Source organism: Trichosurus vulpecula, chromosome 3 (genome assembly GCF_011100635.1).
Source record: "Trichosurus vulpecula isolate mTriVul1 chromosome 3, mTriVul1.pri, whole genome shotgun sequence".
Lineage (NCBI taxonomy): Eukaryota > Metazoa > Chordata > Mammalia > Diprotodontia > Phalangeridae > Trichosurus > Trichosurus vulpecula.
This window is the reverse complement of record NC_050575.1, coordinates 147,402,443-147,419,087: the sequence shown is the minus strand read 5'-3', so window position 1 is coordinate 147,419,087 and position 16,645 is coordinate 147,402,443. Positions and strand designations below refer to the sequence as shown.

Genomic DNA, 16,645 nt, shown 5'->3' with positions numbered 1-16,645 from the left:
TCAAGCATTCTATAAATTTTTGAAATAACTGATGCAAAGAAGTAAAGAGAACTGAATAAAGTTCCTATAGTGATAGTAATAAAATCCAATTTTCCTTATTAAGAACAAATTTAAGACTGAAAATTAGAATTTGGTTTGTCACAGAGTTCAAGTAAAATATTAAACTTTTTAATAAATGTAATACAAAGAAAAACCAACAGAATGTTTGTATATGTATATATATAAAGTGTTTAATTTTTATGCACATATTTACCCACAATATTTACAGAAAATAAAACAATTGTAGAAACATAAGAATAGACAATATCCTCTCAGACTTCTTAGGAGCTGAGGGTTTTATTGCTGTAGTTCAATCAAAGAATAACATTTTATATACATGAAAGCTGGGAGATTAATTTTAAGCTGAATGGCAGCCTTATTAAAGTTTTTTTTAATTAAATTGCTGCTGAAACTTTGTTAAATGAAATTAAAAGGATGCTCATGAAATAATTTAAACCTTTCAAAACTTTCTCATAATAACAAGTAAAAAGGCACCTCCAAAATGTTAAAATATTTATAGCAATCCCAGTAGCTTAATTTTATGGGCTATTTATTATATGTGGCTATTCTGCATACACGGTATGTCATTAGCACTTACTCTCTAAGTAGTGAGAATTGTAGACTATTTTGTGGCACTGTTAACATATTACCTTTTCAAATGGTGGAATATGATCATAAATTACACACCTGCAACACTAGTGTAATGTTATGACTACCACAGCATAAAATCCAATTATCTAAAACAATACAACTATTGAATTACCAAACACTACATAATTTGTGACTGAATTTTCATATTCAGAAACCTGTGAAGTGTTCTTACAAGTATTTTAAAAGCATATTTATAAAGTATATTGAACAATAAATGAAAATGTTGAACCAGTAAGTAAAACCACAATAGTGGCTGAAGTCCTGTATACAGTTTAACAAAAAATTTATCTCAAAATATCTGTAATTTCTTACAACATAATGGAGATGAGTTTTCCTTCAACCTAAGTTCAATTTGGTGGGCTTTTTAATCTACTTTCCTACAATACCATTTAAAGAATAAGCTGGGAGAAGAAACAATACAGCTATATGCAGTAACTATTAATAAAAAAGCTGTGGGAATGGCAAGTAGGTGTTCCTTAAATACTGGTGCAGGAGAACAAAGGTCCACACAACATGTTTTCTCTTTGCTTAATGTTGGCATTGATTTGCTATTTACAGTAGTTTGCAAAAATACATTATAAAAACTGAATGAGGTTCTGTCTCTAAGCTTTAACTTAGTAACCAAGACACATACTTCATCTGCAATTAGTCTTGCAGAAAATGAAGTACTAAAGTGACACTAATACTGAAATATCAAAAAGTACCAAAAGCACTGATAACATGAGATATCATCAAGACAATCTGGATTAATATTGCACACTTCTTGTCAGTTGTTGCTAAGACTTTCATATAAGTAACTGTAAAAGGAATCCTGTATGGCTTTTCGCTGCATCACTTCTTTGAAGAAAGGCTGTTTCAGGTCCCATGATAATGTATAGAGATCGTCATTGAACATGAGGCCTAGGTTTTAAAATTAGCTTTCCTGTCTGGGGAAGAAAAGAAGGAAAGAAGGTTCAATGTGTGCTTTGTTATAAAGAAAGTAACTTTAATACATGTTAAAAAATATTTCTAACATCTGTAGTTATTCATGACCTAGAAATTAACTTTGTTTTCAATCACAAGGGTTTTTTTAAATGGCTTTTCTTCTAAAGTCTTTTTGATGACTACCTGAAAATCAATGATCTATTAAATGAAATAAATAATTTTTGTGAATAATGAGGAATATTTTATGCTCATCACCATGTGAAATTATTTTCAGAACACAAAAAAGGTACACATTTTACCTAAATTTCTATCATACTGGAAACTGGAGTTCCAAATATCTGAAGGTATACTGGGATTTTGCAAAGTAATTCAGTCCACTGTAAATTATCATAGAAGCAATATTTTAAAAGAAACAAAATAAACATACTTGTACTCCTAAAATTTGCCTATAAACCCTTTTTCCCTTACCCATTATATAGAAATAAAACTAATGCTAGCTATAAATACCTACTGCATTACTGTTATAAATACAACATCCCAAACATGAATCCCATGAAGTTGCTGTCAATCACATTTTAAAATTCTTTTGAATCTGAGAACAATTATTTCATGTATGCATTGAATCCAAAGGGCTCATGATGAAAAATGCTATCCACCCCCAGAGAGAGAATTGACAAACTCTTAAGTGCAGATTGAAGCATATTTTTTTCACTTTCCTTATTTTTCTTTTTCTTTTTTTTTTTTTTGCAATATGGCTGATAGCAAAATATCTTTGGCATGAAAAAAATCTATTTCATGTTTGACATACAAGTAAAAAAATTTACTTACATCATCACAAGACATATTATATTCTGCTAACACAGTTCGACATCGGGCTGCTATACTGCATATATGTAGTCAAAGGAAAATAGCATTATTTAGAGAAAATTAAAAATAATGTTAGGCAGAAGTGTTTTAATAGTGGTTCCAGAATAAAACTCAGCCACATATAAAGGATACATTGATGGTGCTACCACCCTCTTGTGTATTCCAGCAAAGAACAATCCTATTAGAGTAATACAGCTGATTGTGAAAAATGGATGATTCCATAAAGATGTAAAGAAGGATACCTATATCAAAAAAATTTTAATTATTTTCAAAATTATACTGTTATTGTTTAAACTATATTCTTACCTATATATACCTTTTAATCCTTTTATTTTCTAAGCTAACAAAGTAATTTAAATGATCCTAGTTTCCTTTGTTGCTATGTTGTGTAAAAATTTAGTTGATCATTCAAAATTTATCATCACCTATATAGCTTACCTTATCCCTAGCATTCACTACACTACCAAAATGAGTACTACCACCATACATACTTAATTAGTATTTAAAAAACACTTACATTTATCCAGTGCTAAGTAAGTAGAAGGGCAAAACATGGAGCCTATCTTACATAACTTTAAGATCAATTTGAGAAGATTAAACTAACAGGAAACAAACTGGGTGAACAATATAAGACTGTATATAAATAAGTACTAAATCATGTCATGCAATAATGATATAGGAATTCAGAGAAGAGGGAGACCAATAATGTGGACTTCAATGAAGAGGTAGATTTTTGCGATGGAACTGAAATACAGGTTGGGTTTAGATGAGCAGAAAGGTCATTTCAATGTAAAGGGATAAAATCATAAATTTAGAACTGGAAGGGATCTAAGAAGTCATCTAATTCAATTTTCTCATTTTATAGATGAGGAACTGCATCCCTTAAATGTTAAGTGCCTTGCCAAAGGTCGCATAGGCTTCAAGTAACAGAGCTGGGATTTTTGAACCCAGATCCTCGGATTCCATACCCAACACTCTTTCCACTGTGCATGTAGTATGTTAATGGGATTTTGAGAGATTAGCTTTACCAGAGAAGATGGTTCATGTCAGAGAATGGTAGAAAGTATGATATTATTGCTAGACCCAGTTAGGCCTCTGTCAATACAAAGGCCCAGTCCTTTGCTCTAGAGGCTCTTCTTTTTATGCCCCTGTCCCAGATGGTATAATTAATGACCTTACATATTAACTAAGCTCTTGGATTATATAAAGGTTATATGGTTCCATTTACATGAGAAAATTATGACTGTATTGCTAAATTTTCCTTTTATAGTGCTTAAAAAGTTATAGGTACACTTTCCATAAGTGACCTTCTTAATAGGAAAAAACCAGAGGTTTTTTAAAATTGTGAAAATCAAAACATTATTACTTTCATAGGGTGGTATACTGAAAAACTCTAATAAAGGGTGCTATACTGAAAAACAAACAAAACTTACTGGCAATAAACTTGCAGCTTATAAATTCTGAGCAAAAAGTTTTATATCAAAAAATCATAGATGAAAATACCATAGTTTGTTTTCCCTTGTAAAAAGTGCTACGAAATAGTTTGCTTTTGGTAAATGAACACAAAGAACAGTCTTCATTAGCATTATGCATTTTTTCCTAAAAACAAAACGAAAACAAAAACAAAGAAAAACAAAACTAAATTACTTCTACCTTTTGTGTCTCAGGATCTATCAACCAGTTCCAGGCACCAGTAGCTGTACAGACAGACACCACTATAAGAATCACTAATGAAAGATAAAAACTAAATTAGTAAATAAATAAACTTCTTACATAATACCAGATAAACCAGTTCCTAATAAATGAAAGTTGAAGAAGCAGTACTGAGTACAGAGTACACTGGACCAAGGAAGGAGTAACCTAAGTTCTCATGACTTGCCATATCATATAACTCTACTGTGAACTTCCAATATTCGAGTGAGGACACAGATGGCCATTCTGGCTTGGGTTTCTTAGAATTTAAAAAGTTTAAAAACAAACAAAAAACCCCAAGAAAAACAAAAACAATCATATAAATATGACATAAAAACACATATTGAATCTAGAAATAAAATAAAAACATCATACCTGAGAGCTCCTCAACGACTATCATTAAAAGATTTTTCCTCCTTATTAAATGCAGATGAATCAATAAAAAAAAAAAGTCAACCAAAGGACAGCATTTTCTTCAAGGTACTTATTGGATATATAGAGTATAAATTATAGGTAGGAAAAAAGCAATACTTCTGTGAAAGCAAGATTCCTAGGGGAAAGTATACCTATTCTGGAAATTCTGAAAAGTCAAAATGCAACTCTACCATAATAAAAAAAATTCACATTAATTTTTTTTAAGTTAAAGAAAACACCCAAAATATATAGCAACATAGATTGGAGAGAAGATATAACTGTTTAGTCTATTTTAAAAGGCATGTGCTAATTTAAAAAAGAGAATGAAATCAAGCTTACATTATCAGAATATGAGACAAAACTCTAATTATGCAGGTATTTTTTGCTACACTACACTTTCAGAGGCAAATCAAAAGATAATTCATGTATTTTAGAGATGTGATAATTTTAAATTAATTCCAGAGGATATGAAAAATGTCCTAAGTCTATAATAGTAATAATAATACCATGCATTTATATAGTTCTTTGTAACTTTAAAAAGATTTTCATACACATTATCTTATTTCAGTAGTACTTTAGTATAAATGATATTTATAACTAAGTTTGAACAATGTATGATTTTGAATCTTTAAAGATTAAATTATGTTCACCATGCTATGCTTAGATAGGAAAGCATACTAATATAGTTTTAAAATATTTTTCTTGATATTACATTTTTTTTTTTTTTACAAATTGAAGGTTTGTGGCAATTCTGCATTGAACAAGTCTATTGTGCCATTTTTTCCAACAGCATGTGCTCACATCCTGCCTCTGTGTCACATTTTGGTAATAGTTCCAATATTTCTAATGCTTTCATTATTATCATATTTGTTATGGTGATCTGTGATCAGTACTCTTTGATGTCACTATTGTAACTGTTCTGCAGTGCCAGGAACTATGCCCATATAAGGTGGCAAACTTAATCAATAAATGTTGTATGAATTCTGGGGGGAAAAAAGAGATTTTTCTTTAATGGTTAAAACAAAATCAGTTTTCAGGTTAAACCTGTTAACCACTTAACAAAAATATTGAATTCCTTGAAAATTCTGTTTAATCATTCTTTTAACCATATGGTATTAGTTATTGCATATATAGGACTGTTCTAACAATGTCTGATAAAATGCACACTAAAATCCTGGCCGTCAGTTTTTCCTAAAGAAGTAGTCATGATAAAGTCCTCTCAATATTTAAAAAAACTGATTTGAAAGCAAACATTTTAAAAGCAGAAAGATTAATAAACCCATTATAAATGCTCTCATTCAACAGATTCAGTTAATAGTGTGGGGAAAATCATGTGTTAATATACAATTATATGGATTTTGTTTGGTATTTGAATGTTAGACTTTCTGAGGTGTGATTAGGAGCTATTCATTCATTTAACAAATATTCATTATGCCTTACTATGTTCAGAGCATTAAGCAACTACTGTAGTAGTAGTGAGATGCAAAGTTTAGATAAGAAATAATCCATGCCTTCAGGGAGCTTACAATCTAGTAGTAGGGTAAGGCTATAAGGAAAATTATAACATAGCTTTTGATGAACAAGCACATCAAACAGTTTCAAAGCAGTGCTATAGTTGACTTTCAGTTCAGGTTTTAAAAGAAAGGTAAGAATTCAACAGGTGATGAAAAGCAAGAAAGACATTCTAGAAATGCAGAACAGTGTGAGTAAAGTTATAAAGGAGGTAGAATACAGGGCATATTCAGGGGAGACAGTATTTTGGCCTGTTTAGTTCCTCACAGGTATTAAGACAAAATGCCCTGATTGTGGAGATTCTTAAATGCTAGGCAAAACAGACAATAGGGAGCCACTGAAGATTGTTGATCTTTTCTGTTCACAACCAGATCTATATATTAAAAAAAAAGAGTATTTTGGCAAAAGGAGAGATTAGAACAAGAGAATCGAGATAGGTGTCTTGAAAGTGATAGGGAAAGTACCCAGTAGGAGTGGGTGGTGTCAAAAACTCCAGAGAGGTCAAAAGGTTATGTGAATGGAAAAAAAATGGCCACTGGATGTGGCAATTAAATTTCATCATCAGTAACTTCTGAGAGAACTGTTTCAGTACCACGGTTGGGACAGAAGGCTGACTGCAAGGGGTTAAAATGTAACATTACATTATATTAAAATGTAAGGTCATTAAAAGTAGGTACTGTTTCTTTCCCATACATGTAACCTCAGTGCCTGGCATAGTTTCTGGCATACAATAGGTGTTTAATAAATACTTACCGATTAGTTAGTTAAAGGGAATGAGAATAGAGTTAGTGAGGCCCTGGAGGTGCATGTAGACAAACAACTTTTTAAAAGTTTAGCAGTAAACTAGAGAGAGATGGTATGATTGTTGGACAGAAGGATGCAAAAAAGGGTTTTTTTTTTTTAAAAAGATTATGCTAAACATGTCTATAGGCCAGTATCTAGTCAGAGAATGAAGATACATGAGATATGTTGACTGCTAGAGCAAAGTCTTAAAAGGCTAGATGGAATGGGATCAAGGTTGCTGAACAGCAGTGATAGCCTCTTCTCTTGTGACCACAATAAAGACTGGGGCTACAATCTGTGAGGTTGGAAGAGTGCTGAAGGAGCTCATGTTGAATGATCCCAATCTTCTTAGTGAAGGACGAAGCTAGGCCTTATTCTCTAAATGGGGATGCAATTAGACAGTCAAAGGAGAAAAATGTTTAAAATGTTTAGTTGCTATAAGAAATAAGTAATGAAGTCAATAAGGATGTTATAAAAAGATTTGCAAGCAGTAGCTAGGGCCCAACAAATGTTATATATCATAAAATTATATTGTTTTTATTTCATTTTTTTTGGAGGGGAGAAAGCAGGGCAATTGGGGTTAAGTGACTTGCCCAAGGTCACACAGCTAGTAAGTGTGTCAAGTGTCGGAGGCCGCATTTGAACTCAGGTCCTCCTCACTCCAGAGCCAGTGCTCTACTCACTGCACCACCTAGCTGCCCCAAAAGTATATTGTTTTAAACCATACAATATACATTATGTGATTTTATTGAGCAAAACTCACCAGCCCTAGGGAAACTGGATGAGGGAGGTAATTTTGGGGTGAGAATTCACAGGCCATGACTGATGGACGGTTGGGGGACAAGGTATTCTACGATGATAGCTAGTGAAAGATTAAAGGGTTGGATTATTAGCTCAAGACTAGGAATGGCATGGAGTAAAGCTAGAGTCAGGATTTATATATATGGTAAATGAAACGGATTAGTGTAAGGTTGGAAACAAAAGAGACTCAAAGAATAGGGAGGGATGGATCAAAGGACTGCAGATCATATAATGGCAAAGAGCAGATTTAACATGGTAAGAGAGTTGGAAGTTGTTGTTACAGAGTGAAATTTCAAAGTTCCATGTATGCAATTCTAAGAAAGGGTATGATTTTAAGATAATGAGATCTTCATAATTTCCATGGCAACAGTCTAAGAATTTGAGGCTATTAATCATTCAGAACATGTATAGAACAGGCTAAATATTGAAATTTGTCCATGTTATCACTTTTTTTAATCTTTAAGTTTCCACAGGAAACTGTGTATTCTAAACTAAACTTTGTACTATGCCTGAAGTACAGTACACACTAATGAAGATGATAGAAGATTTGTATGTTACCTTAACTGCTATAAGTATAAGCATTTATTAAGTATAGGCTCTCTCTTCCACTTCATGTTTTCTACAATGTTTCTTCTAATTAAAACTTTTATTATTACTAATAATTTAGGAAATTGTATGTGGCCTAAAATACCACAAGTTTGGGGCATTTTTATTACGTTTATTTTAAATTAATTTAAAAACAATTACAAATGTAAACATTTTAATGACAAAGATAAAGATTACCTGAATAGTAAATTTTAATGGGAAAACTAAAGTGGTATCTTGCAAATGTGCATTTTCTACATAAAATTTGTAACAAAGTAAATTACTCCTACAGAATGGAAAAATACTGAATATTAATTCCACTTCTCTTAGAAAATATTCAACTAACTTACTTCTCCAACGTCCTGTAGCAGGTTGTAAACAAGAAATGTATTCAGTAAGTCTTCTCTCAAAAGCCTTGAGATCTAAGGCAAAAACATTTAAGAAAACTAGTCACTGATACTGGTTTTGTCTATTAAGCTGAACTATAATCATTACAAAATGTTTACATTCACCCATTAAGTTACTTTATTCATTACCTCAGCTTTAAGCACTTATTAGAATGATTTCTTCTTGCTATTTAACATATGGGGAAAATGAGGCATCTGACTTACTGAAAATCTATACATTATGTTATATTAAATGACAGAGTCAAACATCCGACTGAGTTCTCTGTGCTACAGACTGAAAGAGGAGTCAGCTAAGCTTTCATTTCTCTTTAACCCTTTGAGTACTGGAAATTAAACACATAGTAACAACATTTTATTGAACAACATAGGGAGTTTTAATTTTGCCTGTATTTATTCTATGCCCTAAACACTTGACACTGGTTTTACAAACATATAAACAGACTTAAATAGTCGTTCATAATTGATTTGAAAAGCACTTCCCTTTCCATAAACATCTCTAACCTTAAGCAATTTGGAAGGGGAGTTCAAATTGAACTTCAAAGCATTAAGAGCTGTAGCATCTTTTTTAAAACAACAAATGACTAGCTCAAACCACTCCCATAAAGTGAAGATAGCCTTTCAATTATTTACAAAAAGCGATCCCCTCAACTTGAGAGGGAAGGGATGGAGGGCTGGACTTGGAGTCGAGGACCTGGATTCAAGTCCTGCCTCTGCCCATACATATTAGCTGTGTTAAAGAAGACGGTTAATCTCTCAATGACCCAGACGACTTCCAAGATTATAAATTACATTAGTTGCTGATCTGCATCTGGGAACACAATGTCCATACACGGCTTGTCCTACGGAGCCTCTCTCCACCTTCTCTCGCGCCTCTTTATATTCTTCTTTAAGAGAATATAAAAACTGGGGCAGGTAAGTGTGCAGTGGATAGAGCACCAACCCCGGAATCAGGAGTAGCTGAGTTCAAATCTTAGTTCGGACATTTACTCGCTGTGTACACTGTGTGTATAACCCGTAATTATTTACAACCGTCTAGGACAGCTCTTCTAAACTTACAAAGACGTGCCTGAGGGTATGGTCTAAGACCTGAATTCACACAGGGGGTGGCAACTTTAATTTTGTTTTCATTCAAAAAGGAGAGTCTGGAGTCCTTTCTTACCACGGCTAGAATCAGAAGCCATCGTGAGGCAAAATTAGAGTTGTTTAACGATCTAAAACTTGGACACACACACACAGCACGACACCGCTCAAGACAGCTCGACCCACAGCCCGAAGCCCTTTCCCCGGAACGGGGCTGTCCCGGGGGCTCCTGGGAGGACCCAGAGGCTTCCTCGCAGGACGTGCATCCGCCTGGCCCCACCGCCCCTCCTCAGCCCGGGCCGGGGCTCCTCTGGGCCTAGGCTTCCCGGACGCCCCGGGGGTGGGGTCTCAGCTTCCCACCTCCCCCCCACCCCATCCTTTGCCTGCGGAGCGGAGCAGCCTCCGACTGGGCGGGGAGAGGTAGACAGGAGCGTGCCGGCGTCCCTACCTTCCGCTTGCTCCAGCGAGTTCATGTCGGGCGGCAGCTCCAGTCACTGCCGCTGCCCCGTCCGCATCCCGACCCCGGCCTCGGCCCTGCGGCACCCCCCGCAACCCCTCAGACAGCCTCGGTCCCAACCGTCTCTCACCCCCTCCTCCGCGCCCGGCTGCCCCTCGCCTACACCCACCTCGCTCATTGGGCCCCAGGACCGTACCCCCAAACTAACCTGGTTTCCCATTGGCTAGGGAGAACTCTCGCCTCCGTGCCATTTTAGGATCGGGCTCCTCCCCCTCACCCAAAGTGAGCAAATGCCTCCAGCAGAAGCAGTTGCGCCTCCTCTGGTCTGGCTCCTCCCGCTGCACCGGTGCGGAACTGCACCCTGTCAGACGCCTTCTTGTCACTGTCTAGAGGGTCTACTTTTCCTCCTAAATATCTCCTTCCGGCTTGTTCTTCCTTCCTGGCTTGCCTACTTCTCGCCTAGAGTTTTCCCAGGCACCAAGGAAACAGAGTACAATGGCTTCCTATTGCCGCCCTCTCCCCGCCCTTCCCCCCACCTCCAGGATAAACTATAAACTCCCCTTTAGTTTTTCCAAATCCTTCACAACCTGTTCCCAAACTATCTTTCCACACTGGCATTATGCAGTCTAGCTAAACAGGCCTTCTGTCTGATACAAAGCAGGTGCTTAATAAATGCTTATTGACTGATTGCAATGCATCTTGTCAGGTACAGTGAGGGATAGAGACACATCACACATTTTCCCTGCATTAAATAATCATTTAAAAATCACTGTCACTATGAATGTAACATTTACAACAAACACTAATTAACCAAATACTGAGCCAAATATGAGATAAATCTCTTTAAAAATACCTTAAAATGATAATTTTACAAGTTAAGGACATATTCAAGAATAGGACTGGGCAGACCACCTTATTAAAAGGTTCATTTTAAAGGCAATTTGATGTCTCTCCCCACTCCCTGTACAGCTTGCCTTTATATAGCTTCTGGTATAAATATTATCAAACATTTTATCTTCACAACAACCCTGTGAGGTAGGTGCTAGTATTACTCCCATTTCTCAGATGAGAAATTAAGGCAAATAGAATTTAAATGACTTGCTCGGTCATACAGCCAATAAGTGTCTGAGGCCAGATTCAAACTCAACTCTTCCTGACTCCAGGTCTAGCATTCTATCCATTGTGCTGCCTGTCTCAGAGATCAGGTAAACTTATGGATTGACTGAATCCTGACACCATTCATTCATTCATTTATTCATTCAACAGGCATTCATTAGGTACCTACTTTGTGTCAGGTCCTAGTGATGTAAGCAAACAAAATGAAATGGTTGCTGACTTAAAGGGGCTTATATTCTCTTGGAGAAGCTTTATTCTGTTAATTAATGATAGGATATGATTTAATAATTTAAAAATAAACATAATTAATAATAATCTTTTTGGCGGGTCAATTGGGGTTAAGTGCCTTGCCCAAGGTCACACAGCTAGTACATGTGTCAAGTGTCCAAGTTCTGATTTGAACTCAGGTCCTCCTGACTCCAGGGCCAGTGCTCTACTTACTGCACCACCTAGCTGCCCAATAAATAATAATTTAAAAGTAAAGCACTTCTAAAAGTTGGTGAAGCCCTCTATAGACATTATCCCCTTTGAACTTTGCAACAGCTTGGCAAGTAGATATTACAGGTATCTGTGTGGTCTTGGATAAGTCGCTTTTCTTTGTATCTGTTTTTTCATCTGTCAAATAAATGAGTTGGACTTCTTAGGCCCTGTGTTGGCAACCAAAAATGGGCTCCTTAGCACTTAGTCAACAAGTGCCCTTGACTAGTTTGGCTTTTTCCCCTGAACTGAATGCTGTTTGTATGTTGGACTGGAGTAAGCTTGTCGGCCCCTTCACCTTGCTTCCCTTGCTTAAGCTGATGGAAAGAACCTGTGCTTTCCCGGTCAACCTCTTCACCCTGCTTAAGCTGATCGAAAGAACCTGTGCTTTCCTGGTCAACCCCTTCACCCTGCTTAAGCTGATCGAAAGAACCTGTGCTTTCCTGGTCAACCCCTTCACCTTGCTTAAGCAGATTGAAAGAACCTGTGCTTTCCCTGGCGTACCTTACACCCCCGCAGAAGCCGGATGGTTAAAAACAGCTTCCGTTGGAGCCAGAGGCTGCTGTAGCTACAGCCGAAGCTGAAGCAGGAGCTGAAGCAGGAGCTGCCAGTAGCAGAGCTGACCTATGGGAGGAAGCTGAACAAGGACTTGAAGCCAGTGGGTAATCTTTTTACCATAGAGGGGGAAGCATGATTTTGTTTTACACCATCATGCTTCTCTGTAGCCTCCTGGTTACTCTTGTAAGGTGTACTTATTGGGCCTGGAAGCTTTTGATCAATATGTCAAAATGGGGATGCTGGTTCATGGGTTGGTTACTGTGGAGCCTAAATATATGCTTTGATTCTTCTGCCTCCTACTTTGAGAGTTTCTTATATCCGGTGGTTCTGAACCTTTCAGACATATATATATGATCCTCTTTGAGATTATAAACTCTGCCCTCCTAATACAGGCCCCTTCCTGCTCTAAATCTGTGATTCTAGTTCTTACTAGTCTCATTTTATAGATGAAGAAATTGAGAAAGTTAAGTAGCTGCCCATGGTCACACAGCTAGTAGCTGATAGAGGACTGAAAACTAGGTCTTTCTAATTCTAAGAATTTCAAAGTCCTAGATCATGAGAGTGGAAAGAGAGAGAGAATAGTAGTGAGATATGACCACACCTGTGTGTGACTGAATTAAAGTGAAAATATAGATCATAGGAATTGAAGACATCAATGAGCTGGGAGGCAAGCTGGGTGCTTAAGGTGTACACTGAAATCTGTGAGGGCAGGGGTTGGGGTGTTAAGGAAGACTGAGTCAGCTACTGAACAGTTTAAGAAAGGAGGAGGAGTAACCTGGGGGTTGACAGATGACAGTAAACAGGATTTGAATAGACAGACAGTGAACCTAGAAGGAGGAAATATTGCTGAATGATGGTGACAGAAGAAGGTTTTAGATATGACAGTGAAAAGCAAGAAGCGTTCTTTTTAAAAAAAAAATAATGATTTATTTTAGTTTACAACACTTAGTTCCACAAATTTGAGTTCCAAATTTTCTCCCCCTTCCTCTCCTCCCCTCTCCCCCACCAGGACAGCATGTAATCTGATGTAGGTTCTACATATACCTTCACATTAAACTTATTTTCCCAATAATCAAGTTGTAAAGAAGAATTATAACCAATGAAATGGACCATGAGAAAGATGTAATAAAACCAAAAATAAAATAAAATTTAAAAAAAAAGAGAGCAAATAGTTTGCCTCAAACTACATTCAGACTCCATAATTCTTTCTCTGGATGTGGATAGCCTTTTCCATCACGAGTCTTTTGGAGCTGTCTTTGAACCTTGCAATGTTAAGAAGAGCCAAGTCTATCAAAGTTAGTCATCACAGAAGCAATGTATCTGTGGTTGTGTACAATGTTCTCCTGGTTCTGCTCCCTTCACTCATCATCAGATCATATAGGTCTCTCCAGGTTCTTATGAAGTCCCTCTGCTCCTCATTTCCTATAGCACAATAGTATTCCATTACATTCATATACCACAATTTGTTTAGCCATTCCCCACTTGATGGGCATCTCTTTGATTTCTAATTCTTTGCCACCACAAAAAGAGCTGCTATAAATATTTTTGTACGTATGGGTCCTTTTCCCCTTGTATGAGCTCTTTGGGATACAACCCTAGAAGTGGTATTGCTGGGTCAAAGGTGATGCATATTTTTATAGCCAAGAAGTATTCTTTACTCCTTCTAGTCCCGTGTGTGTGGCAGGGAGAATAACGGTTCCAATACTGGAGATGGAGACCAGGGATGCAGAATTTTCTAGTGAGAGCCAGGACTCTCTGAATGTGGGAACCATTCATGTCTCCTCTTCCAGAAAGTCTGGTCCAGACTCCAAATTCATATTCATTCTACCACACTACAATTCAACAGGTAAACAAAATGAGTTACCATTCCCTGCAAAGTACCTTTTGATCAGGTTCATAAATTGCAATGTCAGCACCCACTGGGGCCTTAAATTCCACAAATTCAAAGCCTCGGGTTTCTGTTCTTGTCTCTGTACTCTTTTATAGACACTGGTCCAAAGTGTTTGTTCTTGTCTCTGTACTCTTTTATAGATCCTAGTCCAAAGAGCACAGATCTTACAATAAACTCATCCAAAAGCCAGGACGCAGCCAGTCGGAATGTCCTCACCTTTCTAGGATCATCGTCAAAGTCCTTTTCTCCTGACAGAGAGATATAACAAAAATCCCAAACCAAGACCACAGTTTAAAAGATTTTTAAGTTGCCCATGCTTGCCTTGTCCCTCCTTCCACATTTAGCTAGTTAGATATAAAGAAAAACAATATTATAGTATGTATTTTAACAAATTAAAAGCAAGTAAATAAAATACTTGCATTATATCTCCATCTGAATCCACTTCTTTGTATGTAACAGTTATATAAACTTTGGTTTTGTTTTTTTCATTTTTAACATTTATAGTCTTAAACTTAGTTTTGTGCCTATATCTGTAGTATGAGATTGACCTCAATTCTCTCCAGTCTTTTTCTATTTCTGGGCTAGAGTTGGCCTGTTCGCACCATTGTAATCATGTTGACACATTGGGATGGTGTCATTAGAGGGGCAGCAATGTGACTACAACTCAAGTCTCAAGGTCACAGAGGTATTGGGTATGATATAACAATAATAATAAAGCACTTCTTAAAGAAGGCAAAGTCCTTTACATACATTATCTCATTTGAACCTTATAACAATTTGAGAAGTAGGTACTACAGGTATTACTATCTGGGTAATTATTGCTATCTGATACAAGAGGATACACTCTAACAACACGCCACTGTAGCTCCTGAGCCCCTATAAGTGTAAAACTTTTGTTATAAATAGCAGTCACAATGATACTATTAACCTTTTTTTTAAAAAAAGACTATTGATCTTGTTTTTACAATGCTGATTTCTCCCTGTATCCCAACTCCCCTCTCCAAGAAAGTCATTCCTTATAACAAAGGAATTTTTTTTGAAAAAAAAAAATCGTTAAAGGAGAGAAAAAATTAAGGAAAACTGATCAATACATTGAACAAATCTCACAAGATATGCAATATTCCATACCTGTGGATCCCCTGCCTCTGCAAAGGAGTGGGGGGAGGTATGGGACATCATTAATTCTTAAATATGAAGTATTTGCTAAATCACAAGTTATAAGAATAATAATCGTAAAAAATTATTTAATAGAAGGAACAATAATTAAAATGGGAGATCACCCATAAATTTAAATCATGATCTCCTACTAATATAAGTAGGGACAGTAGGGGAGAATGGGCATCCACTCACAGAAATCTAGCAGTGAGCTAGGCATATATTCCAAAAAGGTCATTGACAAAAAGAAGGGCTACCTAGTAATACTTTTTGTGGTATTGCCACAAAAAGAACTGGAAACAAAATAAATGCCCATGAATTAGGATATGGCTAAACCAATTTTTTGTGTAAAGGTAATGGAATATCATTCCATCATCATGCAAGGAACAAGCATGATGAATACAGAGAAGCATGGAAAGATTTATACAAATTCATAAAAAGTGAAGTAATCAGGACCAAAAAAGCCAATATACACAATTACTATGGGACAAATGGAAAAAATGAGAGACACAAAACAATCTAAATTGAATGTTGCAAAATGATAAAGAGCAAACTTGGTCCCAAAGAAGAGATATGAGAAGATACCTCCCCTGTTCCTTTGCAAAAGCTTGAGTTCACAATTATTGCATAATATCAGATTTTTTTTCAGTGTGCTGATTGGTTTTATGAATGTTTTTCTCTTTTTCTTTTTTAAATTGTTATATGGATGAACAATTCAAAAAAATTCTATCTACCTCCCAGGAAAAGAACTGATGGGGTATGAATGCAGATCAAAGCATATTATTTTTCACTTTCTGTACTTTTTCAGTGGTTTTTTTTTAATTGAGTCTGTGTTTTCTTTTACAACATGACTATTATGTGTTTCTTGATTGAGCATGTATAACCTATATCAAATTGCTTACTGTCTCAGGGAGTGGGAAGGTGAGAGAGGGAGAGAGAAAATTTGGAATTCAAAAAAATTTTTAAAATGAATATTAAAAATTGTCTTTACAAGTAAATGGGAAAATAAAATATAATTATTTTTTTAAAAATCGTTGTATGAGATTGTTCTTTGGGAAGAGTAAGGGAGGGATACAGAACAAAACTAGGCAATGTAAAATCAAAAGACATTAACAAAAATCCATTTAAGAAACAAACCTAGCAGTGATTGAGGCACAAGAGTAGAGAAGCCTATGTACTCAGAGCAACTTCCAACTCTGGACTGCAAGCCTGGATGGATATCAGGGATCTCTTCTA

General features: G+C 36.1%; 1 protein-coding gene across 2 annotated transcripts; it reads right to left on the bottom strand.

The window, feature by feature from the left end:
* Positions 1-202: 202 nt before the first annotated feature.
* CNEP1R1 (CTD nuclear envelope phosphatase 1 regulatory subunit 1) lies at positions 203-10,384 on the bottom strand. Of its 2 annotated transcripts, none has more exons than XM_036747990.1 (6): positions 10,204-10,384; positions 8,619-8,690; positions 4,135-4,208; positions 2,614-2,723; positions 2,443-2,497; positions 203-1,616 (listed from the first exon to the last, which is right to left on the bottom strand). In XM_036747990.1, the coding sequence occupies exons 1-6, from the start codon at positions 10,226-10,228 to the stop codon at positions 1,575-1,577; spliced, it is 378 nt and encodes a 125-aa protein (XP_036603885.1). In that variant the 5' UTR covers positions 10,229-10,384; the 3' UTR covers positions 203-1,574. The 2 variants fall into 2 exon arrangements, with proteins under 2 accessions (XP_036603885.1, XP_036603886.1); XM_036747991.1 differs by having other exon boundaries at positions 4,135-4,178; positions 10,204-10,336.
* Positions 10,385-16,645: the final 6,261 nt, after the last annotated feature.